The sequence below is a fragment of the Nyctereutes procyonoides genome, unplaced genomic scaffold (assembly GCF_905146905.1).
Source record: "Nyctereutes procyonoides isolate TBG_1078 unplaced genomic scaffold, NYPRO_anot_genome, whole genome shotgun sequence".
In the NCBI taxonomy this organism is placed as follows: domain Eukaryota; kingdom Metazoa; phylum Chordata; class Mammalia; order Carnivora; family Canidae; genus Nyctereutes; species Nyctereutes procyonoides.
In genome coordinates this window covers 4,742,700-4,769,944 of record NW_026575131.1, presented here as the reverse complement: position 1 = coordinate 4,769,944, position 27,245 = coordinate 4,742,700, and the positions used below count along the sequence as shown (strand labels likewise).

General features: G+C 40.9%; 1 protein-coding gene across 1 annotated transcript; it reads right to left on the bottom strand.

Annotated features, from left to right (window-relative positions):
- Positions 1 to 214: 214 nt before the first annotated feature.
- Positions 215 to 26,086, bottom strand: CCDC174 (coiled-coil domain containing 174). The gene is made up of 11 exons (XM_055344679.1): positions 25,922 to 26,086; positions 23,145 to 23,249; positions 22,013 to 22,113; positions 17,581 to 17,639; positions 14,781 to 14,958; positions 11,413 to 11,508; positions 10,264 to 10,406; positions 9,799 to 9,893; positions 6,364 to 6,496; positions 4,551 to 4,697; positions 215 to 3,005 (listed from the first exon to the last, which is right to left on the bottom strand). The coding sequence occupies exons 1-11, from the start codon at positions 25,961 to 25,963 to the stop codon at positions 2,707 to 2,709; spliced, it is 1,398 nt and encodes a 465-aa protein (XP_055200654.1). The 5' UTR covers positions 25,964 to 26,086; the 3' UTR covers positions 215 to 2,706.
- Positions 26,087 to 27,245: the final 1,159 nt, after the last annotated feature.

Genomic DNA, 27,245 nt, shown 5'->3' with positions numbered 1-27,245 from the left:
GTGTGTACTTTTCACTGTATATTCTAGGAAATATAAACACAGATCAAGTATTCCTGATGAAAACTTAGCAACTAAATTTAAATGTATCATCAGTGGATATACAGATTTCTTAACACTTGGTGTGAAAAGAAATACAAAAATATCTCGATATTTTTAATGCAATTAAATGTTGAAATATTTTGGTACACTGGATGAAATAAAGTATACAATAACGTTAATTTCACTTTTTTTAATATGGTTCCCAGAAAACCGAAAATGAGGGCTTATGTCATATTTCAATGGGATAGTGCTGTTTCAAAAGTCTTGAGAATGTTCACGCCATCTGCTGGTTACACACATACGAAACAGGCCCGTGAGAAATGGTGAAACCGGAATGGTTTAACACTTGAATTCTGGGTCTGAAAGGCAAGAGGATGTAACTGGGCTCACAAAACACTAGACTACCTGTATGCTAAGAGAGGACGAGAAATGTTTATACAGTCTTGAAATCCTAGAGAAAATCTGACTAAGACTTGACAGTGACCATGAGCAGATATGCAGACTGTTTCGTCATCCTAAGTTGGGCCACCCTGGCCAACAACAAAAGGTTATTTGGGGGTCCCTCTCATAACCAGTGACCACTGGGTCCTACAGGCCTGGGCTTACTGCTGCCTTAGACTAGCCTTCCCTTCTCCACAAACAGACTCTCAAGTCCTTCTGCCCTACCTCATAAACATACCCTGTTTCCATCTTTCTCATTTGTCTGTTTTCTTCCTTCTCTTCCATCTTTTTCTTATGATTCTGGTACAACTAATAATCCTATTTTTTTCTTTCTAGTATTCCAATTTTTTTTTCTGTCTCCTTTACCTTTATTCTACAACTGTTTCAGTTGGTTTTGTAGCTTTATTTCCTACGTTTAGGTCTTCGATCCATTTTGACATTGAGTTGGCTTTGTTTATGGCCCGAGTTATGGGTCCAAATTCATTCTTTTGCATGTGGATAGTCAGCTGTCCCCAAATGATCTGTTGAAGAAATTATTCTTTCCCTATTGGATGGCCTTGGCACCACTGTCAAATATCCACTGACCACAGAAATATGGATTTCTTTTTGGACTCTCAAGGTTAGTCCATGGATCTAGGTGCTTATCCTATGTCCGTACAACACTGCTTTGATGCCTATAGCTTTGTAGTAAGTCTTGAAATCAGGAAGGAGTCCTCCAACTCTGTTCCTTTTCAAGACTGTTTTGAATACCCTGGGTATCTTCAATTCCATACGAATTTTAGTATCAACTTACCCTAAATTTCTGCAAAAAAGGTGGCTGAGTCAGTTGATTATATTTTTAAAAAGAGGTATTTGCCTGATCAGGCTGACAGAATGACCCTCAAGACGGGCAACTTTGCCTTTGACATGGAGTTAAGAGATTAAGTATGCAAGAATTTGGGATTTTCATCCAGTACTACTTGATACTGGAATGACAAGACTGAGAGCAGAGGACACTGGAAAAATCAAATTTGGAGCAAACATGAGCCTCAAGAAACTACATTTAATTCCCAGACTGCTGCTTGGATGCCACATGATCTTGGACAAGTCATTGACCCTCTCTAGGCTCCAGTTTGCAATCTGTAATGGGCACCCCCATCAGTACCATTAAGACCGTGTGGATCAGAGCCCACAGGAGGGCAGGCTCTTTCTAGAACTTGGAAGATCTGCTCTAGCATGTTCCTACAGGATTCACTGGCCTGGGAGGCAGCCATAGGAACCCTATGGGCCAATTCCCCCTGCTTATCTGGACCTGTGAAGTCATAGGTGCAGCAAGCAGATGATGGGATGTTTTCAGGCACAGGAAATGCTTCTGGAGCTCTGCTCACTAACTCATTTGTTAGTAAAGATGAAGGGATCTCCCTGCCTCACTCCAGCCCAGGTCTATTTCAATTAGACTTCTGAAGTGACATGGCTCCTGAGAGTAATGAGGGCCTACAGTGGGTGCAGCAGAGAGGCAGGCCCAGCCGAAAAACTAACCCTTAAGCTAAGGCATGTCTCCCTCTCTGACTAGGCCCGACAGCCTCCACATGGGCCCTGGGCAGTCCACACACTTAGTGAATGCCCACTAAGCATGTGTGGTGACAATCACCATTTAAGATGGGATGACAAGAGAAGTCACTTCATCTTCTACCTTTCTGGATTATGAAGTTCTCCTCCCTTATCTTTCTCATCATTTTAAGTATTATTGCTTAATAGTCTACCAGCTTCAGGGTCCTCTTGGAGACTAGATCACCCTGGTCCACAGAGTGTCCCCTCATTTGCCATTCTGACAGGCATACATGCTTCCTGACAGATACTCCATTATGTGGAAACTGAATCCTTAGAACAAAGAGAGCTGCATGTTAGTATTTGCAAAAGGAAAGGAAAGGAACTTTTAAAGAACCCAAGGGAGTGGGTGCGAAACACAGTTACAAGCTCCTCAGGGTCATGTGACAGCTCACACATAAATCCAGACAGATAGGTCTTCCTATCAATTAGAAAGAAATGAACAGCCAAGTGGCTACAGAATTCCCACGGTACCATTCACTTTCTTCCTTGATGACAAATCCAACCTGAAGTCTGTATCTTCTAGGGAAAGAACAGGAGGAGAAAGGTATAATTCAGTCTCTAAAGTTGTATTTTCCTCAATGTGGAAGGGGAAGGCACCATCAACAGTGTAGACCCAAGTCAGAATGCTTTTGAAGTTCATGTCACTTGTTTATAATATGATATCATATCATCCAGAGTTTCAAAAGTAACTGTAGGGGCTTGTGGTGGGCTGCTGGGGGCAGGAGTTGAAGGTGTCTGCGAAGAGCTGGGGCCATGGTTCTGGCCAGAGCACTGTCCTGGCTCACTCTGTGCTGGTGCAGGTCTGCTCCATGGCTGGCTACCAAGGGAACCAGTTCTCTTTTGACCCACAAAGTAATCTGATGGTGGGGCAAACTCAGGATCTCTCTCGGCCCGGAGATCTGACTGCCTCTTTGACCAGAACCCAAAGGAAAAATCTAATAAAAATAAGAAAGAATATTATCAGAACTGATTACTGAACCAGTTGAATTTTTACTATTATTTTTCAATTATTATATACATTTCTTAAAATGAATTCAATATTTTTCAATTATTATATACATTTCTTTTTTTTTTTTTTAAGATTTTATTTATTTATTCATGATAGTCACACAGAGAGAGAGAGAGAGAGGCAGAGACACAGGCAGAGGGAGAAGCAGGCTCCATGCACCGGGAGCCCAACGTGGGATTCGATCCGGAGTCAAGAGGATCGTGCCCTGGGTCAAAGGCAGGCGCTAAACCACTGCGCCACCCAGGGATCGCCCTATTATATACATTTCTTAAAATGAAAAAGAATTTCTTAATTCTCTGGAGAATAAGGATAGCAATACCATAATACAAGCTCTACATAATGCCTACAAAAATATAAGGAAGCAGGGTAAGAAAAGGGAGTGTCTACTTCCAGATGGGGAAAAATTCAAGGAAGGCTCTGTGGAGAAGGCTGGTAGGTTCTGGAAGTATTGCCAAAAAGGCACTAAAATTGTGTTTGAAAGACAGAGAGGGCAGCCCCAGTAGCGCAGCGGTTTAGTGCCACCTGCAGCCCAGGGTGTGATCCTGGAGACTGAGGATCGAGTCCCGCATCGGGCTCTTTGCATGGAGCCTGCTTCTCCCTCTGCCTGTGTCTCTGCCTCTCTCTCTCTGTGTGTGTTTCTCATGAATAAATAAATATTAAAAAAAAAAAATATCAAACCCTCAAATCATTTGCTTGACATGATGCAGGTACTTCACAAGACACAGATTTTGGCCTTTATTGAGTTTTAGAAGACACAAAAAGGTACCTGTCCAAATCTCATTTGGTATTTCTTTTTTTTTCCATTTGGTGTTTCATCTCTCCTTCTAACAGCAGCACTAAACTAAGGCACTCGCCTTTCTGCCTATCTTTACCTGTGTTGGATCTTATCAGCTCTAACAGCAACAGCATGAGCTAATGTACTATTCTAATGATCTCACTTGAAGAGATATAAATCACAGCTTACTCCAACAAGAAGCTGCTGTGGGCACAACAGTGTATTTACAGAAAATTTTGCATGACCCAACACAACCACATGCAAATCCACGTTAATAAGGCGGCACACAGACTATCCTCAACTGAATGCAAAAGAGACTGCTAAAGACTTTAAAACACCAAACCTTCTAAGATTTTTAGAAGTGGCTCCTGATAAAGGGCATTCCAAAGCTGTAAAGCCACATGAGGGCAGCACGAATTTTAAAAAACTTCCCTTGGTGCTTCTAAAAAAAATTGTTCTTTTGAAATGATGTATTTTGATCCTGGTCTTTCATAATCACACTTTCTAGTGCTCCTGTTTACAAACAGCTAGTGTCTGGGGACTACGAAGAACCCAGCTGGAAGATCTGGAGCAGTCCTTAAACCTCAAGGGGCCACTAAGACTCATGAAAATGATATTCTGAGATGAACTAGAAAAATCTCCTGTGTAAGGCCCATCACTGGAAAGGGTTTATACCTTGGAGCTCACCCCCCTTACCTTTTCCTCTGTCCCACTCTCGGACATGGGGCACTCCGGGCCTGGTATCTTTCCTCTCCTGAACAATGACTTCTACTTTGCTACTCTGGGCAGCAGTACGTGGAGATGGCACAGCCTCTGGTTCTGGTGGCAAAGATCCAGTAACATCTATTTTTTGCAAGTGAATAAGACATCATTATAATAAAGCTTAAAGCTAGTTTAAAAATAAAAATTAAATAGAACACGTTAATCTTGAGAGTACAAGTAATAATCAGTATTAAATGAGCACCTACCATGGCCAGGCAGTGGACTAAGTATACAACAGTGTATAATTCTTGTCATAACCCTAACAAAGTCAGTATTAGAATTCCCATTTTATAAATGAGGAAAATTAAGCTCAGAAATGTTACACAGGTAGAAACTGACAAGAGCCAGGATCAAACCCAGATTGAATGGATTTCAAAGTCTGTTTTTCACTATGCCACCTCGCTTCCCCAGACCACCAGCTGAAGGACCAGAAATCCCTACTCAATTAAAGTAAGAGTCTCAGATAAAGCAAGGGGACCTAGGGTGATAAAGAGCTGAAGCATGGCAACAGGCTGTAAGCTATTCACCTTTGGCCAGATTTTTAAAGAAAATGGGTTTTTTAAAAACAGCTGTGGTGGCACTTCACATGTTGTGAAAATGACAAATGTCCAGGAGTAGAGCAAAAACAAACGGTATGCAACGCTTAACATGTTTCAGGGACCTAGCATCATACAAAACAGCAGAGGTGATTTCTCAGCTCTTCAATGTTTCTGGTCTCCTTTCAGAGCTAAACGAAGCTGTGTTCAGAATCAGAAGGGGCTTGGCACAGGCTTCTGTGAGGGCTGGAGACGCTGCCATACGCCCCTGACACCCATACTCCCTTCTCCTTTTGGAAACAGAATGCCCCCAGTTTCAGCTGGGGGTGTGGTCACCTCACAGGACAAGCCATTCTGCAGCCCCCTGCAGCTGCATTCAGGCCAGTGGGATGTAAATGTGGGTTGTGTGTGCCTTCTACTTCAGATTGCTATGTAGCTGGTTCCTCTCCCCTCTTTCCCCTTCCCTGGGACAGGACCACAAACAGGTGCTGGGGAGTAATTGTCTGCCCTGCAGGGAGAACAACACTCTGGGAATGGCAGAAGCAGGAAGAAAGGAGGAAGCTGGGACTGGGTGACCATCTGGGGCAGAGCTACCATGTGCCTGGAAAAACACTAGCTCTAAAACATTAAAACAGAAAACAGACTTCCATCTTGTTTGAGCCAGTCCATGCAGGGGTCTCGGTCGGGACAGCTAAGCCCAGACTAGGGTAACTCATACGGCATGCAGCAAGCCCGCAGGGAGACAATATCTAACAGTGTTTCCACACGTTGTGACCTTTCATAAGCCGTCTAGACTCATAAATTCTTTCTTTTGACTTTGTGCATATATTTATTCTTTAAAATAAGTTAATGTATAATAACCAAAAAACATACATCCATAGCAAAAGAAAATTGGTCCAAAACATGTATGCACAACTAAACTTTATCTTAAAACATCTCTTCTCTAAGTCTCAGTTACTAAACCACACCATTCTATGAAGTAACACAACGTCCTGTTAATATTTTTGTCTATATAAAAAAATTCCTTGGAGTGTCACTCTTTATCACTTTGATTATAAAAAACTGCTCCTGGCAGTACCTTTGAGGGTACCCTGCTTGCTTAGAGAATAAAACTAAATGGCTCATTTCCATATTGCCAGTCCTATTCGCTAGGACATCAATGGAACTAAACTTTTTCCTTTTGAAGGTCAGACATATGAGCCACAATATACCTTTATTTTCTTCCTCTGCTCCATCTTCTTTTGACTTTTTCATCTTTTTTTGTCGGAGTTTAGCAAGTCTTGCTTCTAACATAGCCTTTCGCTTTTCCTTTATGTTCTCTCGTTTTGTTCTCTGATCTGTTGTCTGTATGTAACAGAAAATTAGAACATTATTTACTGTAAGCCAAATTCACAATAGTTCTGTTTAAAGGGATGAAATAATTTATTTTAAAAACAGACTAATTAATTGACTTTCAAGCCACCTCTAGCCAGCTAGCATTGAGGTCTCCAAAACACAGACTTATGAGGTCCTCTTATACAAGCCCTCTGGAGTGTTTTCTAAGTTTAGCGACTGTTCACAGAGCATCCTGGAATGTTTCATAGTCAAGGAAAACAACCAATTCTGTTCTACTCCTTAATCTCTTAAATAAATCCCCTAAATAACTCTCTATTTTCTTTCCCAGGCCACTCCAAAAGTACCATATTTAAAACCAAATTTAAAACATCAAAGTTACATAAGTTACTTCTGAGCAGCTATAATTTTAAAGTCTGAAACACCAAAATAGAATAGCAATTACCTTCATGAAAGTATAATGGCATTGATACTGATAAATAATAGTGATAAAACTGTCACTATTTGCAGAAGACATGATATTACATATAGAAAACCCTAAGGCCGCCACCCAAAAACTACTAGAATAAATGACTTCAGGGAAATTGCAGGGTACAAAATCAACATCACAAACTGTTGCGGTTCTATAGGCTAATAACAAACTATCAGAAAGGGAAATTAAGAAAACATTCTGATTACATCAAAAATAAAATGCTTAGGGATAAATTTAATCAAGGGAAACTATAAGGCAATGATGAAAGACACTGAAGACACAAAGAAATGGAAAAATATAGCATGCTTATAGAGTGGGAGAATTACTATTGATAAGGTGTCCATATTACCCAAAGTAATCTAAAGATTCAATGTAATCTCTAACAAAATTGAAACAAATGTTTTTCACAATAGTAGGAACAAGCAACCCTAAAATTTATGTGGAACCATAAAAGACCCTGAAGAGCTAAAGCCTCCTTGAGAAAGACGAACAAAATTGGAAGCATCAGGCTCCCTGATTTTGAACTATATTATAAAGCTATAATAATTAAACAGTATGATATTGGCATATAAACAAACACAGAGATCAGTGGAACAAAAAAAGCCCAGAAATAATTTATGACAGAAAGAGCCAATAATATATAGTGGGAAAAGGACAATTTCTTTAATAAGTAGTGTTGGGGAAAAAAAAAAAAAAGTAGTGTTGGGAAAACAAAACAGCCACATGCAAAAGAATGAAACTTGACCGCTAGCTTATACCATACACAAAAATTAACTCAAAATGGACTAAAGACTTGAACATAAGACTTGAAACTATAAAACTTTTCTTTTTAATTTTTTTTTAAATTTTTATTTATTTATGATAGTCACACAGAGAGATAGAGAGAGAAAGGCAGAGACACAGGCAGAGGGAGAAGCAGGCTCCATGCACCGGGAGCCCGACGTGGGATTCGATCCGGGGTCCACAGGATCACGCCCTGGGCCAAAGGCAGGCGCCAAACCGCTGCGCCACCCAGGGATCCCTATAAAACTTTTTTGAAGAAAATATAGGCAGTTAAGCTCCTTAACATCAGTCTTGGCTATGATATTTTGGATTTGACACCAAAAGCAAAGGCAACAAAAGTAAAAATTAACATGTGGGATTACACTGAACTCAAAAGCTTCTGCACAGCAAAGGAAACCATTAACAAAATGAAAAGACAACATACTGAATGGGAGAAAATATCTGCAAATCATATATCTGATAAGGGTCAATACCCAAAAATACAGAGAATTCACACAATCCAATAAAAAAAAAAAGACAAAACCTACAAAAACAATCAATCCAATGAAAAAACAGGCAGATGATAAAAACAAAAACAAGAACCCCGCAGAGGACCTAAACAGACATTTTTCTAAAGAATACATACATACAGATGGCCAACAGACACATAGATGCTGAACATCATTAATCATCAAGGGAATACAAATCAAAACCACAGTGAGATATCACCTCACACCTGTTAGAATGACTATTATCAGACAGAAAACAACAAATACTGACAAGGATATAGAAAAAAGGGAACCCTTGTGCACTATTGGTGGGAATGCAAACTGGTGCAGCCACAATGGAAACCAGTACGGAAAGTCCTCAAAAATGTGAAAAACAGAACTACCATATGATCTAGTAATTCCACTTCTGTGTATTTGTCTGAAGAAAATGAAAACGCTAACTCAAAAAGATATCTGCTCCATGTTCACTGTAGAATTATGTACAATAGCCAAGATATGGAACAACCTAAATGTCCATCAGTGGATAAATAAAGGGGTGTAGGTATGTGTGTTTATGTATATGTGGGATAGAGGATTAATTACTCAGCTATAAAAAAGAAGGAAATTTTGCCATTTGAACCACATGATGGATCTTACGAGCATTTTGCTAAGTCAGATAGAACTTATCATCATACTGTATAATCTTACTTATATGTGGAATCTAAACTCTACCCTCAAAATAAATCCCAAAATACCAGCTTATAGATACAGAGAACAGATTGGTGGTTGACAGAAGTGAGGATGGGGGGTGGGCAAAATGAGCGTAGGGAATCAAAAGGTATTTAAACTTGCAGCTACAAAATAAACAAGTCATGGAGATGTAATGTAGAGTGTGGCAAACGCAGTTAATACTATAATGCATATTTGAAATCTGCCAAAAGTGGACCTTAAGTGTTCTCATCATAAGAAAAAAAAATCTGTAACTATGTGATGATGGATATTAACTAAACTTAATGTGATCATTTCCCAATATACACAAATATTGAATAATTTGTTGTACACCTGAAACTAATATAATGTTATGTGTCAATTACACTTCAATTAAAAAGAAATAAAATATCTGGTTTATGGCTCTATCAGTATTTATTAAATATCAGAAATATCAATCTTTAATAAAATTTAAAGTTTATTTGACACACTTTTGTTCATCACTGCTCTGAATATTAACTATTAATAAATATAACATTACTTTAAAAAAAAAGCCATTCTGAGTATCAATTTAAAAACCAGATTATGGGATGTCTGGTGGCTCAGTCAGTTAAGCATCTGCCTTTGGTTCAGATCATGATCTCCGGGTCCTGGGATTGAGCCCTGCATCAGGCTCCCTGCTTAGCAGGAGTCTGCTTCTTCCTCTCTCTCTGCCGCTTCCCCCACTTGTTTTCTCTCTCTCTCTCTCGTTCAAATAAGATCTTTAGAAGTTAATTAATTAAAAAATATTGTTTTTGTAGTATGGTCCAACAAAAAAATAACTGCTCAAATACTTTTTTTTTTCTCAAATACTTCTTAACATCAATTCTGAATTTAATTTTTACCTGTTCACGCAGCATCTCTAACGTTTTCATCTGCTTGTTTCTCAACTCCTTATCTCGGGCAAAGGCAAAATATCCAACACCAAGTTGCCGGGCCTCTGAAAGAAGTCAAAATTATTCAAAAGATTAGAGTTCCCTGATTAATAAATTAGACTCAGGCTAACTTCCTGCCAAAACAAAAGGAAACAGAGTGATATTTGGCACAAGTTTAAAAACAAACAAAAATAAGGCAGCTAAGCCAAAAAAAAAAAAATCCCTTCTTTGTGATTAATACATCCTTTGTTAGAAAGATATCCCCAATATGAGTAATTTTTAGGCTATGAAGTGAACAACGGGGATATTTTCAATTTCAAAATCAGCATCTTTTATTTCTACATAAGAGCTGCTGTTTTATGAATTTTTCCCTTTATGCTTGCCATTAGTTCAAGATATATAAAAAAAATTTTAAAGCCTGCAGGATGATCATACCATTTTCACGAATGTCTTCATAATGTATGGGTCCCATTGGCCTTTTCAAGGCCTCTCTTTCTTCTTCCTCCCACTGCTGGCGCTGAAGTTCTTTTCTCATATCTTCAGATAATAAGGTTTTCTCATTAGCAGGACTAACAAAACTAGTAGGGGAACAGAGCACAACTCTCTTTAGATAAGAACCATGAGACAGCAATGCTTCAGTTCAGTAACTGGATCATGGACAAGCAATTCTAGTTGATAAAGAAGACAGTTCCTTACAGAGGTTTCTGACCCAATACCACTGGGAAACTATATAAATGGTTTCCACCTTTCTTTAATCAAGCAGCCAACTTGTTACATTAGCACAACAAAATCTTGCCTAGGCACTTGAGACAAATCACTTTCCTTCCAACCCTGGTTCTGAGCTAAACGGGAGGAGGAACCAGAGCCTCCTTTGTATGGTCACCTGTACAGGGCCAAGGAAGCTGCATAATGCTGCAGTCTGGGCAGTGCCATCTGTCCTCTGTCAAATGGCTCAGGGCTTCTACACTTCCTTCTTTGTGTTGAGCCCAGGCCTATCTGAACCTGAAGGACCTGGACAAGGTGGATCTTCTCCCAACATTTTCCTCATAAAAACTGCCCTCAGTAAAGGGAATTTTATTCCCTGGAGCATGTGAGCAAGTTATCTTTTAGAAGTGTCTTAGGCCCTGTAGAAACAAATCTAGCTATAAGGCCCTTACTTCAAAATACAAAAATGTATAAAGAAAAAGTTAATAAACTAACCACCTCTCTGCTCCCACCTGCTGTGGGATAATCAAGTATATATTCCTAAATATCTTCTCCACAGAAGTTTGTTTGTTGGATGGGCTCCTTTTATATTTTTTACTGTGATATCAGACACTCTTCCAAGTATTCAGATGTAGCTTCAATTCATCCTTTTTAGTAGCTACACAGTATGGATGATCAACTCTTTAGGCTGTTCTCTGAGTGTGGATTATGTGTGTATGTTAGCCATAGAAGAGTACTTCAGCAAATATTTTTATATGTTAAGAAAAAACCTCCTTACCATATCATCGAAGATAATGAACTAAAAGCAGCCTCACTCACAAAACAATCCCCATGTCTGCATTTCAGACCTGGTCAAACCTTTACATATCACACACTTACAGCCTCCCTTGAAGATTTTTGTCCATCTCCAGTAAATCTGGCAAATCCTTTTTCATACAGCGCCGAGATCGCCCTAAGGAATCCACATAATCCACCCTGAAATAAAAGTGGAAACACGTGAAGAAGTCTTTGTACATGACATATGGTTCTCTAAGTTAGGGAATTGGCGCACAGTAAAAAAATTAATATAAGACTCACTACCAAGAAAAACTCTCAACCTGAGAGACCATTACCACCAATAAGAACATGCTTTTTAGGGATCCCTGGGTGGCTCAGCTGTTTGGTGCCTGCCTTCGGCCCAGGGCATGGTCCTGGGGTCCCGGGATCGAGTCCCACACATCAGGCTCCCTGCATGGAGCCTGCTTCTCTTCTCCCTCTGTCTTTGTCTCTGCTTCTCTCCCTCTGTGTCTCTCATGAATAAACAAAATCTTAAACAAAACAAAACATGCTTTTAAAGTTTAAAGCTGACACACAATCAGCTCATTGTGCCCTTTTTCCAATCTTAGGTTCAGACACTGCAGAAAATGACTGATCATGTATGTCTCTGATTTCAAAAACAATACCCCATCCCCCATCCAGACCCTTGCTGCAACATCTCAGAACTTAAACTCCAACCTAGTTTAGACAATTCCACATATTTTGTCAGCATCAGAATAACTTTGCTCTGTACCATTCTCAACTTGTTCATCTTCTCAGTCTTCTCAAATCTAACTTCTTATTCTTTCCTTTATTTCTTCTAATCAGTAGTCCTTTCCAACTAGAACATATTTTGAGGACACAATTTTTTATTTATTTATTTTTTTTTTGAGGACACATAATTAAGAGGAAGCCATGCAACACACATTTTGTACTGCAAAAGCATCTTGGGAGTGGGCAAGTCTATTACCTTTTACTTAGTTCCTCTCTCTTCAACTTTGCCCAAACTAGACAGCCAGGGGAACCAGGCAGACAGCAAGGCAAAATGAAAGAATCCAACTTCCCACAACAGGAAATATGCACAGATTCTCACAGAAAACATTTCAATTGCACTATGATGCAACAGATTATTTTATTGTTTAATTATGGGTAAGGAATGTCCCAGCCTTTATCAGGGTGCTAAAAACACAGAAAGGGGTCAGTACTGCTAGTGCAACTCAAGGTCAGAGTCTCACGTGTGTGTGCGTGCTTTGCTTTTGTTAGTAGTTTCTTTCCTCTTACATATGCCGATTCCAATTGTTAGCCCACGATTTGAAAGCTAAATATTTGAGAATCTATTACTATAGTCCTAATGCTGCTTACCATAAGAAATAAAACCTCCAAATGCAGAAAGCAGTTTCTTTCTTCCTCCCCTCCCCCCACCCTTTTTCTAATGAATAGAAAAAGAAAATCAACTAGCCAGATGGTCTGAGTAATTATTTACAGTATTTTTGTGGAAAGACTTTCCACCACCTGGAACTTAACTACTAAAAGGATTTTACAAGTAGTTATGGTTCTGGAGCTTAATTTAAAAACAAAAAAAAGTGTTAGAACTGCTTGCAGTGCATCTTCCTTCACCATATGGTGGCATGCGACACCTTCAATTGCCCTCCAAACTCTTCAAATCACTGACAAATTGCTTGTAATCATACAGGCATTAGTAAGAAAAGAAAAAAAAAAGACATTAAAGCTTTCAAGATGAGATTTCTGCTATGAAAAGCAATCATATGCTATTCTGTTTCTGAAGAAGGTCTCTAAAATGTACAGATCCCATCAAAACAGAAGTGGCAAGACAGTAGTCAGCAAGTGCTCTATGTAATCAGCAATCACTGAGCAAGCTCCAAGGAAACAATTACTTGAGGTGTAAGTAATAAAGGGGGGCTCAGAGTTATGCCATCTTCAAAGAGCTCCAGGGGGAAGCTAAAGCACGTGCCCATGAAACACTTCCTGACAACAGCAGGGAGGATATAGAAAGTACCTAAAGTTTTTCTCAAATCTTTTTTCTGGTAACGAGGCCAGTTGTGTGTCAACAATAAGGAAAAGGTAAGACCTAAAGGAGCTGGAAGTGTATCTAAGTGCTACTAGAGTCCAGATGAGGGAGAAATCACTCACACTAGAAATGATGAGGAAAAGCATCAATGGAAGAGACTGCATTGTATGTGCTTCTCTTTGGGTTGCTTGTAGCAAGTATGCAGCCAGAAAATCTTGCCAAAATATTTATTTTTAGAAAGCAGATAAGAAAACAGCTGTTCTATCCCAATGTGAATGTTATTTCTGGACCACTGTGGGCACCCTAAGTAGTATGAAGATGTGCGGTCCCTGTGATGCTCGTAGTTGGCACTGCTCTTCTTACATTCATAAATGACTCCTGCCGGCAGGGCCAATAGCTGACAAAAGTGCTACAAACCACCCCCAGCAGTTCCTAACAAAGACCCCAATAATGAGGATATCTGAGCCTGGAAGGGAAGATGGGTGGGCTCTGCATAAGCAGAGGCTGGGCAGGTAGGGTTATTCCCAGTCTGAAGACAAGTGTTAAGTACAGAAAATCATTAGAAAGGAATTTCCATTCTGTTCTCTTTATACTTATTGATGTATTTATTGGTCTCATAAGGAAAAGACAAGTTTGGCTTCCCCATCATTCACCTCTACATAGATAAAATTTGGGACAATTTCAATAAAAGTTTACCAAATATCTGCTTATACTCCACAGACAGCAGTTTCTTGGGTAACTTAGAATATTCTTATTTGCTAAAGGGAGTTTAAGGCAAACAGTCAGGGAAACCAGGCTTCATTATCTGTTTTACAGGTGAGGAAATTGACCCTTAGCAAGGATGGAACTTGATCAAGGTCATACTGCCAGTGAAAGATGGATCCAGGGCTATGCAGGTCCAAGATCCACAATGCCTGTATCACACTGCCAGAAAATGTCCCAGCCAAAGTAAGGTTTCCTGGACCAGCTCTGCCTCTTCTCTGGGAAATGAACATTACCACCAGCTAGACAGTGACTCTCCACAATGCCTGAATAATGACATAGGCAGCAGCCTGGGTAACAAAGGAACATGCTTCTGTCTAAACAACTCTTCCACACCAACAAAGCAAGTGTATTAATGCCTTCTGTATTTGGCTCAGTCTTATAACTATTTCTTCTTTGGAGTTACTGTTTCTGTATCTGTAAATCCAATATTAAAAGAAAGAAAACTGAGAAAGAATAAAGAGAAATGATTTGATATACTTTTGGAAAGTAAACACAAGTCAGGGCTCCTGGCTGGCTCAGTCAATAGAGCAAGGGACTCTTGATCTTGGGGTCATGAGTTCAAGCCCGTGTTGGGCGTAGAGATTACTTATAAAAAAAAAAAAAAGTAAATGCAAATCTTAGAATGTTCACATGACCAAATTGTATCATTACTACCAACCATTCTTCACTGGGGTCCTGGGGAGGAGGTATATCTTTTTCAGAAAGATTTTCTTCATCATCGTCTCTTTCTCCTGCCTTTCTAGAATCTCTATTGGCACCAAACACCTCCATTTCTTTATGTTTGTCTATGATCTTCTGTGTGAAATCCACAAGGTACATATCTTCCACTTCTTCATCTAAGACAGAAAAATCAATTTTCAGATTTTTCACATTATTTTCAAAGAGGTAAACCACATATGGAATTGATATGAAGCAGTCACATTCACTGCTGGGCAGCTACATTGTCCCTGGATGGTTCACTAGTTGAGGCATCCACCACCCCCAGCATCCCCTGAATAATTCAAAGACACAGAGCCACCACGGGACCTGACACGGAAGCTGCCAATAGGCCATCAGAAACACATGACCACACAAAAAAGTCTTAAAAGAGCTTAAAGTTTTCTATTGCCTCATCAATATAATGAGTGAGCAATACAGTGTCAGAATGCAATTTTAAGAGAAAACCATTTGATTTCAAGAGACTCACACAACCAATGACATAATGCAGAAGGAGAATTGCATTGCTCATGTTGCCAGACTAGAGCAATAAACCTTTATTGCTATATATACCTCCCTAAACAAGGGACTACTGTTGTAGTATGATGTTTAAGGATCATAATATAGGGTAAAAGAAGTCATTTGAATTCTTTTCAAACCAATGAACACCACTTTCAGGCAAGGCATGGTGCCAGGGATCTGCGGGGCACACAGAGATATGTGGCTTGTGATCTGCTTGGGCTAAAACATACACTGAGGAGAGGGATGCCTGGGTAGCTCAGCTGGTCAAGTATCTGCCTTTGGCTTGAGTCATGATCCCAGGCTTCTGGGAACAAGCCCTGCATTGGGCTCCCTGCTCAGTGGGAAGCCTGCTTCTCCCTCTCCCTCTGCCCTTCCCCATGCTTACGCACTCACTCTAATAAATAAAATCTTTAAACAAATAAATAATACACTGAAGGTTAAGTAACCATCCACAATTTTAATTTAACCCAGGACAGTTGATGTACTTACAATTACATTTACATGAAGTTTCACTATGCTGGGTTTTATAGTCACTTCAGTTTTTCTCTGAGAACAGCAGTAATCTGTATGGAGTAGATACTAGGCTCCACATCACCGGGTACTGGTGGTAAACCCCAGCACAGAGTGGAGAATAACTGAGGCTTCCAAACTCAAATTGCCCAAACCCGCAGGGCTATCCTATCAGGAGGTAGGCCTGCCATTCTGGATAGAACCAAATCCCCAAAGCCACAGGCCTTTGGACCTGATTTCTAGATGAACAATAGAGTCAAGTTTGAATAAAGTAGAAGGCTTTAATTTTTTTTAAAGCCACAAAATAACTCACATGGAAAAGAGATGTATTTCCCAGAGCAAAGTTATGAAACCACATGATAGTGAGGCCTTCTGGTTAACAGACACCCTGCTGCTTCTTCAGGAAGAAGACATGACCACTCCCCATGTCCCCCAGCTTTCAGAGTGACTGACTCTCCTACACTGGGCTCCCTGCCATGCAGGAAACATGCTTCTGCTACCCAGGAAGAGGGAGTTGGGACTGTCTGGGGAGCTAATGACCAGGGTTCCAGCCCTGCCTCTCTTCTACTGTCCCACTGTCCCCTCCCCTAGCCACGTAGTCTGTCCTGCCAACACTGGCCCTCTACTTCCTCTGCGCATCTGCTCCCACCACACTCTCCCTGCAGAATCCCTTTCTCCAGCTATCCAAAGCCTTTAAGACCCTATCAGAGCCTACCTTCTCCCTAAAGACTTCCCCACATGCCTTTTGGCAATGAATTATGCACTGCCTTGTAAAATCTCCTCTAATGTCATCTAATTGTAGGCTGGATTTTTTCTGGAGAGTGTGAGGAAAGGGGGATCTTTTTATTATTTTAGAAGCATTAGGGATCCCTGGGTGGCGCAGCGGTTTGGCGCCTGCCTTTGGCCCAGGGCGCGATCCTGGAGACCCGGGATCGAATCCCACGTCGGGCTCCCGGTGCATGGAGCCTGCTTCTCCCTCTGCCTATGTCTCTGCCTCTCTCTCTCTCTCTCTGTGTGTGTGACTATCATAAATAAATAAAAAATAAAAATTAAAAAAAAAAAGCAGCATTATAGGCACATCACACACAAAAAAACATAAAATAGGGAAAAGGCAACATAACTTGTATACCCCTTGATATACCCATTACTCCCCCGTATTCTTTTCCACATAGCCATAATGGTTTATAATGGTAGTCTATTTAAGATCTCGTTTCCGGATCCCTGGGTGGTGCAGCGGTTTGGCGCCTGCCTTTGACCCAGGGCGCGATCCTGGAGACCCAGGATCGAATCCCACATCGGGCTCCCGGTGCATGGAGCCTGCTTCTCCCTCTGCCTATGTCTCTGCCTTTCTCTCTCTCTCTGTGTGTGTGTGTAACTATCATAAATAAATAAAAATTAAAAAAAAAATTAAAAAAAAAAAGATCTCGTTTCCTACCTTTGCGTTGTTCTATGCCATTGTTCTCCATTGATGACAATTCCCTTGAGGGCAGAGGCAGAGACTCTGGCTTATACTGTTCTTGTTTGTTCCCTCATAGCACCTAACATGTGGCCTGGCACACACTGAGCAATCAATAATTATTGTGGATTTTCTTGTCTCTGTGCCAGCACAGAAAGTAACCCGTATTAATCCTTAAATTTCCTCCCCATTCTTAGTTATTCTAACAAATAACAAAATACTACAGGGCCGTAGGAATTTGAGAAAATAGAAAAGTATAAATAATTATATTTACCTATAAAGTCTCCTTTAGTCATTTTTTCATATAATTTGGCTTTTTCTTCCAATTTCTCCCTAGGAGAAAAACAGACAGCATTAGAAATGGTCTAACATTAGCTACTAAGGCTGCCTGACTGCTGCAACCTGCACAATAGGCCTAGTCTGATGAGGAGGTGGCTGTAACTGGAGCTGACCACCCCACTCTGAGGGGATCCTCAGACCTAGTGATGCCCACTTTGCTGACTAAAGATAAGTTCCATAGGAACAGGCTCATGTCACACGATAAGATGAACACTGGGTGTTATACTATATGCTGGAAAATCGAATTTAAATAAAATTTTTAAAATTTAGAAAAAAAAACAGGCCCATGTTTCTCTTATTGAGGACTGTATCCCAGTGCCTAAAATGATACCTGGCACAAGTTCTCACTCAATCAGTATCTGAAAATAATGAAGTAAGATTTCAGATGCAAATGCCAAGTGCAACCTAAGTTTAAAAAGAGAGAGAGAAAGAGAGGTGCCTTAACAAAAACATTTTCTGTATACAACCTTCCAAATGGATCACCAAATTCAATGTAACTCTGCATTACTGTTTTCAGACAAGGGTCCCTGGTCATCCATGACTTATTAGGCTTCTCTAAGGAGGCTAAAGACTAACTTCTTAGAAGTCTGTTAAAAATATGTCTGTTTTATATAGAACATGAATAATTTATTCATGACACAAACTAACAAAAAACAAACATCAACCCTGGTATTTCCATAAAGTAGCCTCTCTGCTCACATTAATTCTGGTGACATTTATTTTTTAGTGGGCACAGACCAAGTAAGACAGCTGGTAATTCTTTATTCTAGAAATACTTAATGATGGCAAAGAAAAGTCCCAAAGGGGTCATCTGAGCTTTTGCTTGTGAAGAATCACACTTAATCATAATGGAAAATTTCATATCTAATGGTGTCCTTGGACAATAAAGTCCCTTGGTCACATGGCTGTGTGTTCTGGAACAGATTACTTCACCTCTCTTGTATCTTCCAATTTCAAAATTTGTAATAGATGAAAAAAACACCACTGCTTCTTAGGGTGGTCACAGAAAGTAACTAGATCACAAACGAAAGCATGCCATCGGTTATGTCATCTGCTTATTGTCTAGGTCAGAAAGATTCCTCTCCCGTTTTACACATTCATTCAACAAGTACTGCTTCCAAGCATGGTTTCAGGTGCTGCGGGCTCAGCAGTCAATAAGACAAAGTCCCCAGGCTCACAGAGTTTTTGTTATAGAAAGGAAGAAGGATGGATAATAAATCAATGAGAATGAGGATTTTAGACAAGTGCTGTGGAGGAAATGAAATAAAAGCAGCTGTCATCCCTGGAGGCCCTTCCACTTCCAAAAGGTTAATTTGCTCTATTTCAGAGGGGGCTTAATGTAATAACCTGTGTCATTATAGAATCTTGCTGTGTTAATGAAAATACAACTTTAAAAAAATTAAAAAAAAAAAAACCACAAAAAGCAGGCATCAGGACGGAGTAACCAAGAGGACACTAAGCTAGAAAAAGTAGCCTGCAGAAAACTCTTCAAAGGTGACATTTGAGCTAAGGCTTATAGAGCAGAAAGCCAACCATGAGAGGATCGTGGGAAGAAAGCAAGTGAGGCAGAAAAAAGAGGAGGCGGGAATGAACTTGGTATGTTCAAGTAGAGACCAGAGCAGCAGAGGATGCTGAGCAAAGGGGAGAGAGGCACAAAGTAAGGACAGAGAAAGACAGGTATAAGAACAGGTGAGAAAAGGGTAGAGTCTGGATGCAGGAACAGAAAGAAGAGAGCGGAAGAGTCTGCAAACCGGTAATGGAGATCAAGGAAGATGTCAGAGAAATGGCCACTGGATTTAGCAGATGAGGAAGTCGTTAGAGACTTCCGAGAAGGATTACTTCAATCGAGTAAGAAAGAATGCAGAGGGCAAGAGTATGGGACACTTATCTGGAACCACTAGGTGCCAGACACTATGTATCTCCTTTAATCTTCTGAAAAGCTCCATGAGCTGAGTATGAACCACCTCACTTCATAGATAAGCAAAGTCTCAATGGAGAAGTAACTTGCCCAAGGCCATACATCCTCATGGGACTGCCCCTGCTTGTTTTGAGCTCTGGGGAGACACAGACCAAGGAAAGACTAGACTCCTCACAAGCACAGTGAAGCCCAAGTATTATGTAACAGATTACTGGATAGAAAAAAACCACAGCAAAGTACCCAGGAAAACTGTTATGCCGAGTTTACACATTTATAAAAAATAAAAAATTACAGTACCCTTCCAACAAATTGGAATTCTGATAATATGTCCAGGAGGTGAGAGAGAGGTCTCAAAAATTAACATATTTTGTATGTTAAATATGTTTATTATATATTATACTGATATATATATTTATTACATTATTGTAAATAACATAATGTGTGTCTGCTGGGAACAGGTCAAATGCCAAGAAAAACAATCCCCCAAATGCACTAATATTCTGCCTCTTTTTTTTCAGATCCAGAAAGAGCTGAGCAACCTTAATGACCACTGTCTGCAACTGCAGAGTTTTTATTACACAAAGATCCAAAAGCAATGAGTCATGACAGATACTAAAACTTGGGATTCTCTCTCAGTCGAGGGTGATATTGCAAATAAGGGAGAGTTCCTCTTTATGGAAGAATGCCACCTAATAAATGGAATGAAAAAATAAAGATGGATAGTTTAGAAAATAATTAGAAAAATAGTCACTTTGAAACCACCAACGTAATAAGTATGTGGAAAGATATTGGTGAACAAGATATGCATAGTCTCAGAGTTTCCCTCCTTAGATTATCATTAATTACAAATGAGGAAGAGCATCTTTACAGTGGAAAAACCTAGCAGGCCTATCTTAATCGAGTGATCACACTTCATCACAAATAACAATTCAAACCGACACTGTGAACCTCTTGCTGTCATCTAACAGGAACGAGACGTCACCTACATCATATTCTTAACCAAAAGCAGCTAATATGACTCTAATCAGATTGTGGGACACTGCAGATCAACAGGCCTAAGCTCTTCAAGAATAGCTATGGTATAACGGACAACAAAAAGGCATGAGAATTATTCTAGATTAAAAGAGGCTAAAGAAATATGCCATCTGGCGTGCCTGGCTGGCTCAGTCAGAGGAGTATACAACTCTAGATGTCGAGGTTGTGAGTTCGAGGCCCACAGCGAGTATAGAGATAACTACAAAAATAAATAAATAAATAAATAAACTTAAAAAAAAGTCATGCTATAAACAAAATTTCTCCCTGTTAAAAAAGGAAAGAAAAATATGAAAACTAAATGCAACATGCAATCTTTTAATTCTAGATTGAATTAAAAAAAAACTATAAAGGACTCAAGTGTACCAGAATAATTGGTGAACTCTGCCTATAGACCGTATAATAAACTATTTAACACTATTTTATTAGTGTTAAATTTCTTGGGAATGGCAGAATATGGTTATGTAGGAGAATGGCCTTGTTCTTAGGAGATACATAGTGAAACATTGAGAGGCATGATGTTTAACAAAGTTTCTCTACATACATACAAAGAGGAGAGAGAGAAAAAAAGGAAAAGTAAATGTGGAAAATCATTAATTCATGAGCTTAGGTAAAGAGTATTAGAAGATTCATTGTACTCCTTCTTTCAATTATTCTGTAGTTTTCAAGTTTTTCAAAATAAAACGCTAGGGAGAAATTTAGTTTCTAAATGCTACTGTCGGGATCCCTGGGTGGCGCAGCGGTTTGGCGCCTGCCTTTGGCCCGGGGCGCGATCCTGGAGACCCGGGATCGAATCCCACGTCGGGCTCCCGGTGCATGGAGCCTGCTTCTCCCTCTGCCTGTGTCTCTGCCTCTCTCTCTCTCTCTCTCTGTGACTATCATAAATAAATAAAAATTTCAAAAAAATTTTTTAAATGCTACTGTCATAATACCTAGTAGCCCAGAGCCACACCACCACGGGACATTCTGAAACACTTATTGATAATTTTAGTGCCTAACAAAGGCTCAAAGTGGGACTCTTTCATCTTTCAGACTGAGATTATGTCTTCCCTTCTTATAAGACTATAAATACATCTACAAATTACATTATTTTTAGAGTCTATTTTATGTTTGTAGAGTACTTGACTGAAAAGATGACAATTTTTTTTTTTTTTATGATAGTCATACACAGAGAGAGAGAGAGGCAGAGACACAGGCAGAGGGAGAAGCAGATTCCATGCACCGGGAGCCCGACGTGGGATTCGATCCCGGGTCTCCAGGATCACGCCCCGGGCCAAAGGCAGGTGCCAAACCACTGCGTGACCCAGGGATCCCAAAGATGACAAAATTAAAACTGTAAATCCAGAAGCATAAAAAGAGAACTCTCTTTGCCTGGATAGCCTCAGAAGCAACTACAGTGAGTAGAGCTTAACATTACCTTGCTTTGTCTAAAGTCTTCTGTTCCTCAATCTTCTGTTCTGCATCCTTCTCAGCTCGATTTGAAACTCCTGCATTCTGTTTGCTCCAGATACTTGGTTTCTGCAGCGTATTTATTTCAAAAGACAAAACAGAAATACCAAGTGATTGCAATAAAATCCTTTCAGAAGAAAAAAAGCAGATTAGATCTTATGAATCAATGGAGAAAACTAGATCCAACAGCCAACCTACGTCGTGCAAATAGACTATAAGAAGAAGCTGGAGCTAAAGGGAAAAAAAATCCTTAAATTATATAAAGAATTCTTTAACAGGGATCCCTGGGTGGTTCAGTGGTTGAGTGCCTGCCTTCAGCCCAGGGCGTAATCCTGTAGTCCCAGGATCAAGTACCACATCAGGCTTCCTGCATGGAGCCTGCTTCTCCCTCTGCCTATGTCTCTGCCTCTTTCTCTCTCATGAATAAATAAAATCTTAAAAAAAAAAAAAAAAAAAGAATTCCTTTACATAACTGCACAGTTACATATCTTTTATCCCCTGAATGATTACAACTTAATTCAAGAAGTGTTATAATAGAAGTGATAAACACCATTACCTATAAAATTAGCACACCATTCACAGCTCTTAAAGCCTGATATTTTCTACTATACTACTGTATCATCTCATTGCTTATCTGTTTGGATTAATAATACCTATACAGCTGATCTTCCACAAGAATGTACACAAACCATCAACTAAAACATGCACTTTCCAAAAAGAAGGGCTGAGTAATTGTATTAAAATGTGCTTTTAGGGATACCTGGGCAGCTCAGTGGTTGAGCATCTGCTCAGGTCGTGATCCTGGGGTCCTAGGACCAAGTCCCACATCGGGTTCCCTTCTCCCTCTGTCTCTGCCTCTCTCTGTGTGTCTCTCATGAATGAATAAATAATAAAATCTTTAAAAAAAATTTAAAATATGCTTTTAAATGCTCTAATTTCTATTCTAATATAAAATACTTTATGCAGATGTTCAGCTACAAGATAGGGATTTTCCCCTAAATTTTGTATGTAGCAGAGGCCAGGACACTTTCAAAAAAGCTAAGGAGGGTACAATTCCCCCATATTTGGAATTGATGGAGAAAACTGTATCTTATTTTTACCTTAATAGTTGTTTTTGGTTTTCCCAAAACTCCAGAGTCTTTCAGAAGCTTTTCTTGTTTGAATTCTTCTTGTTTTCGGAAGAGTTCAGCTTTAAGGTCTACCAACTAGAACAAAACAAATAAGCAAAGACATGTAATTAATTCTAACGAGTGACTAGATTTCCAAGTTATTGTAATTCTCAAAGCAAGATTTAAAGTTCCCATTAATGGACAAAAATAGGTAGAAAATTAAATGTCTGAATGTAGAATCCAGTACAAAGTAAAACCAAGTCCTACTGCATTCCAGCTCTGCTGGTAATGTATTTCTAATCTTCAACACTGGACTAAGGGGAAAGTGATTGGCAAAGTAAATGAAGTCTGCATCTGTTGGATTCAGATTGAAATTACAACACTGAACAAACCCCTTCTCTCTGCCTGACACCGTACTTGGCTTTTTCATACTGTAACCTCTCTTAATCTTCAAAATTTATTATTTCTGCAGAAAAATATCTTTGCCCAGTAACTGAGCGCTGAAGAACAGGATACAAACATGAAATAGATACACTCTTGCCTCAGTTACAATCTAATAAAAAAAGGTAACTTATAATACCAGTAAAATGTAATAAAGACTTTAAGAGCAGAAGAAAACCGGGGCACCTGACTGGCTCAGTCAGTGCAGCATGAGACTTGATTTGGGGTTGTGAGTTCCAGCCCCACATTGTGTGTAGAAATTACTTAAAAATAAAACCTTTAAAACAGGGGTGAGGGTGGAAGAAAGCAGCATAAAAGTTCAGCTACAGGAGCATTTCCTTCTGTCCAGAATGATCAGAGACAACTTTGAGCTGAGCCTTAAAAGGCGCGAAAGAGGCTCCTGGGTGGCTCAGAAGACTCTTGATGATTTGAGGGTCGCGAGTTTGAACCCCATGTTGGGTGTAGAGAGTACTTAGTAAAAAAAGACAAGATTTCAACAGCTAGAAATAACATGGTCTGAGTGAATGAGAAGAACTCCAAGTTCATGCATGTTCTAGAAATTGGAAGTTTAGCTGAATCATACAGTTCAAGAACAGCAAAGGCCAGGGCAAAGCGAACAGGGAAGTTGGGGTGAACTACCTCTCACTTGTACCAATCAGCACTGTCTACTCTGCAAAGAAAGATAAAATGAAAAGTCCAGATCCAGCTCCCTATAAATTAGATACTTACAAAGCACAGCATCACAGACTGAGTTTTAAGGGAAATCAAAATGACTGAGTTCAATGATTTCTATTTTGGAAGACATCAATCTAAAAGCAGCTGTTGTAGGGATTTAATAAGGGCAGTTTCATCCCAGGACCTAATATTTAATATTCTAAATTTCTAAACACAAAAACTTTAGTCCCCCTTCTAAGCCTTCTTAACCACAACAATTTTCTAACCACACATTTTCCTCTTCTACGACTATTTTTGAGTTTTAAAATGAAGATGCTGGGATCCCTGGGTGGCTCAGCAGTTGAGCACCTGCCTCTGGCCCAGGGTGTGATCTGGGGTCCCGGGATCGAGTCCCACGTCAGGCTCCCCGCATGGAGCCTGCTTCTCCCCCTCTGCCTGTGCCTCTCTCTCTGTCTCTCATGAATAAATAAATAAAATCTTTAAAAAAATAAAAGGAAGATGCTCTGAAAACTGCCCATTTCCACATGGCATTTCTACTATGGTTATTACTAATTTTAACCTGTGAGGAAAGAATAACTTTTATATTGATAGCTTTTCGGTTTCTTATACTCAACCACAATAAGTAGTACTGATTTTCAATATTAGACGAGGAATATCGGGACTCAAATATTGGAACACGTAGTTTTCCTTTGCACTCTCTTTGCATCCTAATACTTTACAGTAAATTGAAGATCAAATCAAAGATTAGGCAATTTGCTCCAATGTAACAGAAAAGGCAATGGTTTGGAGACAAAGAGCCTCGAGTGCAACAGTTCTAACACTAGGAATTCTGTATGTTAGGCTGGGGAAAGCCACGCTCCCTTACTGGGCCTCGGATTTACCAGCTATAAAACAGGGATCTGCGGCGCCTGGGTGGCTCAGTGGTTGAGGGTCGGCCTTGGGCTCAGGTCGTGATCCCAGGATCGAGTCCCACATCGGGCTCCCTGCACGGAGCCTGTGTCTCCCTCTGCATGCGTGTGTGTGTCATGAATTAATAAAACCTTAAAAAAAAAAAAAAAAAGAACCTCAGACCAGGGATATTAATAGCACCTGCTCTTTAAAGCAGCTGGGACGATTCAATGAGCAGTGCACAGGATCGTACTCGGCAGGTTTCTTCCTCCGAGCAGCTAGTTTCACGAAACCGCTCACCTGGGCTAGACCTGCCAACCCGCAGGCGCCCTAACCCGCGGGTGCGCTACCAACTGTTAACTCCCGGCCGGGACGCCGGGCGCTCTCGGATCCCCGGGAGGGCCCTGCTGGTCCCCAGCCCCGAAAGGAAGCGAGGACGGGGGCCGGGTCTGCGCAGCAAGCGGGGGAGACCAGGCTGGCCCGGACGCCGGCCACGGCTGTCGCACAGGGGAGGCAGCCACAATCTTAAGGCGGGAAACACCCGTTCAGGGCTGTGGTCCAAGTGCACGTCCGAGGGAGAGGCCACACACAGGGTCCTGTAGGTAAGGACGTGGGCCCGGGGCCCCAGCCGGGAACGGCCGGGTCCGAGCTGCTTGAGGGAAGGCCGGGTTGGGTCTCCGCACGGAAGAAACAAGGTCGAGATGCTTGTCTAGTGGAGGGGAGGGGAACTCGGAGCCCCGTGGCATTAGGGTACCCGCACTCACCGAGGAGGCCGTAACATCCAAGGGCTTCTTCCTCCGGTCCATCCTGGCGCCGAGCGTCGGAGCGAAAGCGCGACCCGGAACGGCCTCGCGCGGGCCTCAAATGCTCGCGATCCGCACCACCGGAAGTGCCTGTTAGAACAGCGACGAGAGTTTACGACTCTGGCGCCATCTTGGAAAGGTCCGGATGTCGTGCGTCGTGCGCCTGCCACCATTTTGAGAGAGTCAAAGAATGCCCAGCGCGTCGGTAAGACCGTCCTGAATAGAGAGGAAGGTTAACAAGGACTTGGTGTTGGCGCCATCTTGAGAAGGGCGGAAGTGGCTTTCAGCGCAATGGGCGCCATCTTGAGTGGTATGGATTGGGGGGCGGGGAGGGCGCCATCTTGGGGAGGGCGTAATGAGCCCAAACCCTCTTCGTGATGAAGAGAATGGTGGATTGGCAGGACTGGAAAGATCTAAATGACATTTGAAGACCCGCAGTACGACCGGCGTTGTGTGGCGCTTGTCACATGTTAACTCATTTGATTCTCACAAGAGCCATATGTGATCAAGATTTTTATATTAATCTTGGTAGAAATAACAGTAAAACGTAACATTAATATAGCGCTCACCACGTGCCGCCTTAGAGTTCAGCTGATAAGAACATGAGCTCCAGGGGCCAGTTTTCTGGCTACGTGACTTTGGGAAACTTAACTTCACTTCTCTGTGCCTCATTTTCCAACGGGGAATAAAATGGTATCTACTTCGTGAGATTTAATGAGTGAAATGAGTTAAGCGAGCTAGTCGTGATAAAAATATTAATGATCTGGGCTAGACAGACTGATAACCCTCCCTGCCAAAGATGTCCACCCTTTAATGATCCCCAGAACCTCTGAATATGTTACCTCCTCTGGCAAAGGGGAATTTGCAGACATGATTAGATTAAAGATCTTCAGATGGGAGATTATCTGGCTGGCCCAGTGTCCTCAAGAGTCCTGGTAAGGGAGGCGGAAGGACCAAGACCTTGTGCTAGGGAATGCAGGCAGCCTCTGGAAGGAAAAGACAAATCCTGCTCTAGAACCTCTGGAAGGGGTGCAGCACCATGATACCTGGACTTCGGCCTTGTAGCGTTCTGCACCTCAGTTCAACGTGTGTGGGTTTTCCCACACCACCAAGCAATTCTCCAGTGGCAGCTGTGTCCTACAATTCAAATCGATCTGACATTATCTAATCGGAGCTAGCCTCAGATCCCACAGGTTAAGGGCTCGGTCCACACGACTGCCCCCACTCGGAGTCCAGGCTGTCACCTGTGCTTCTAAATTAGAGGTTCCAATGCGCCCCTCCTTGG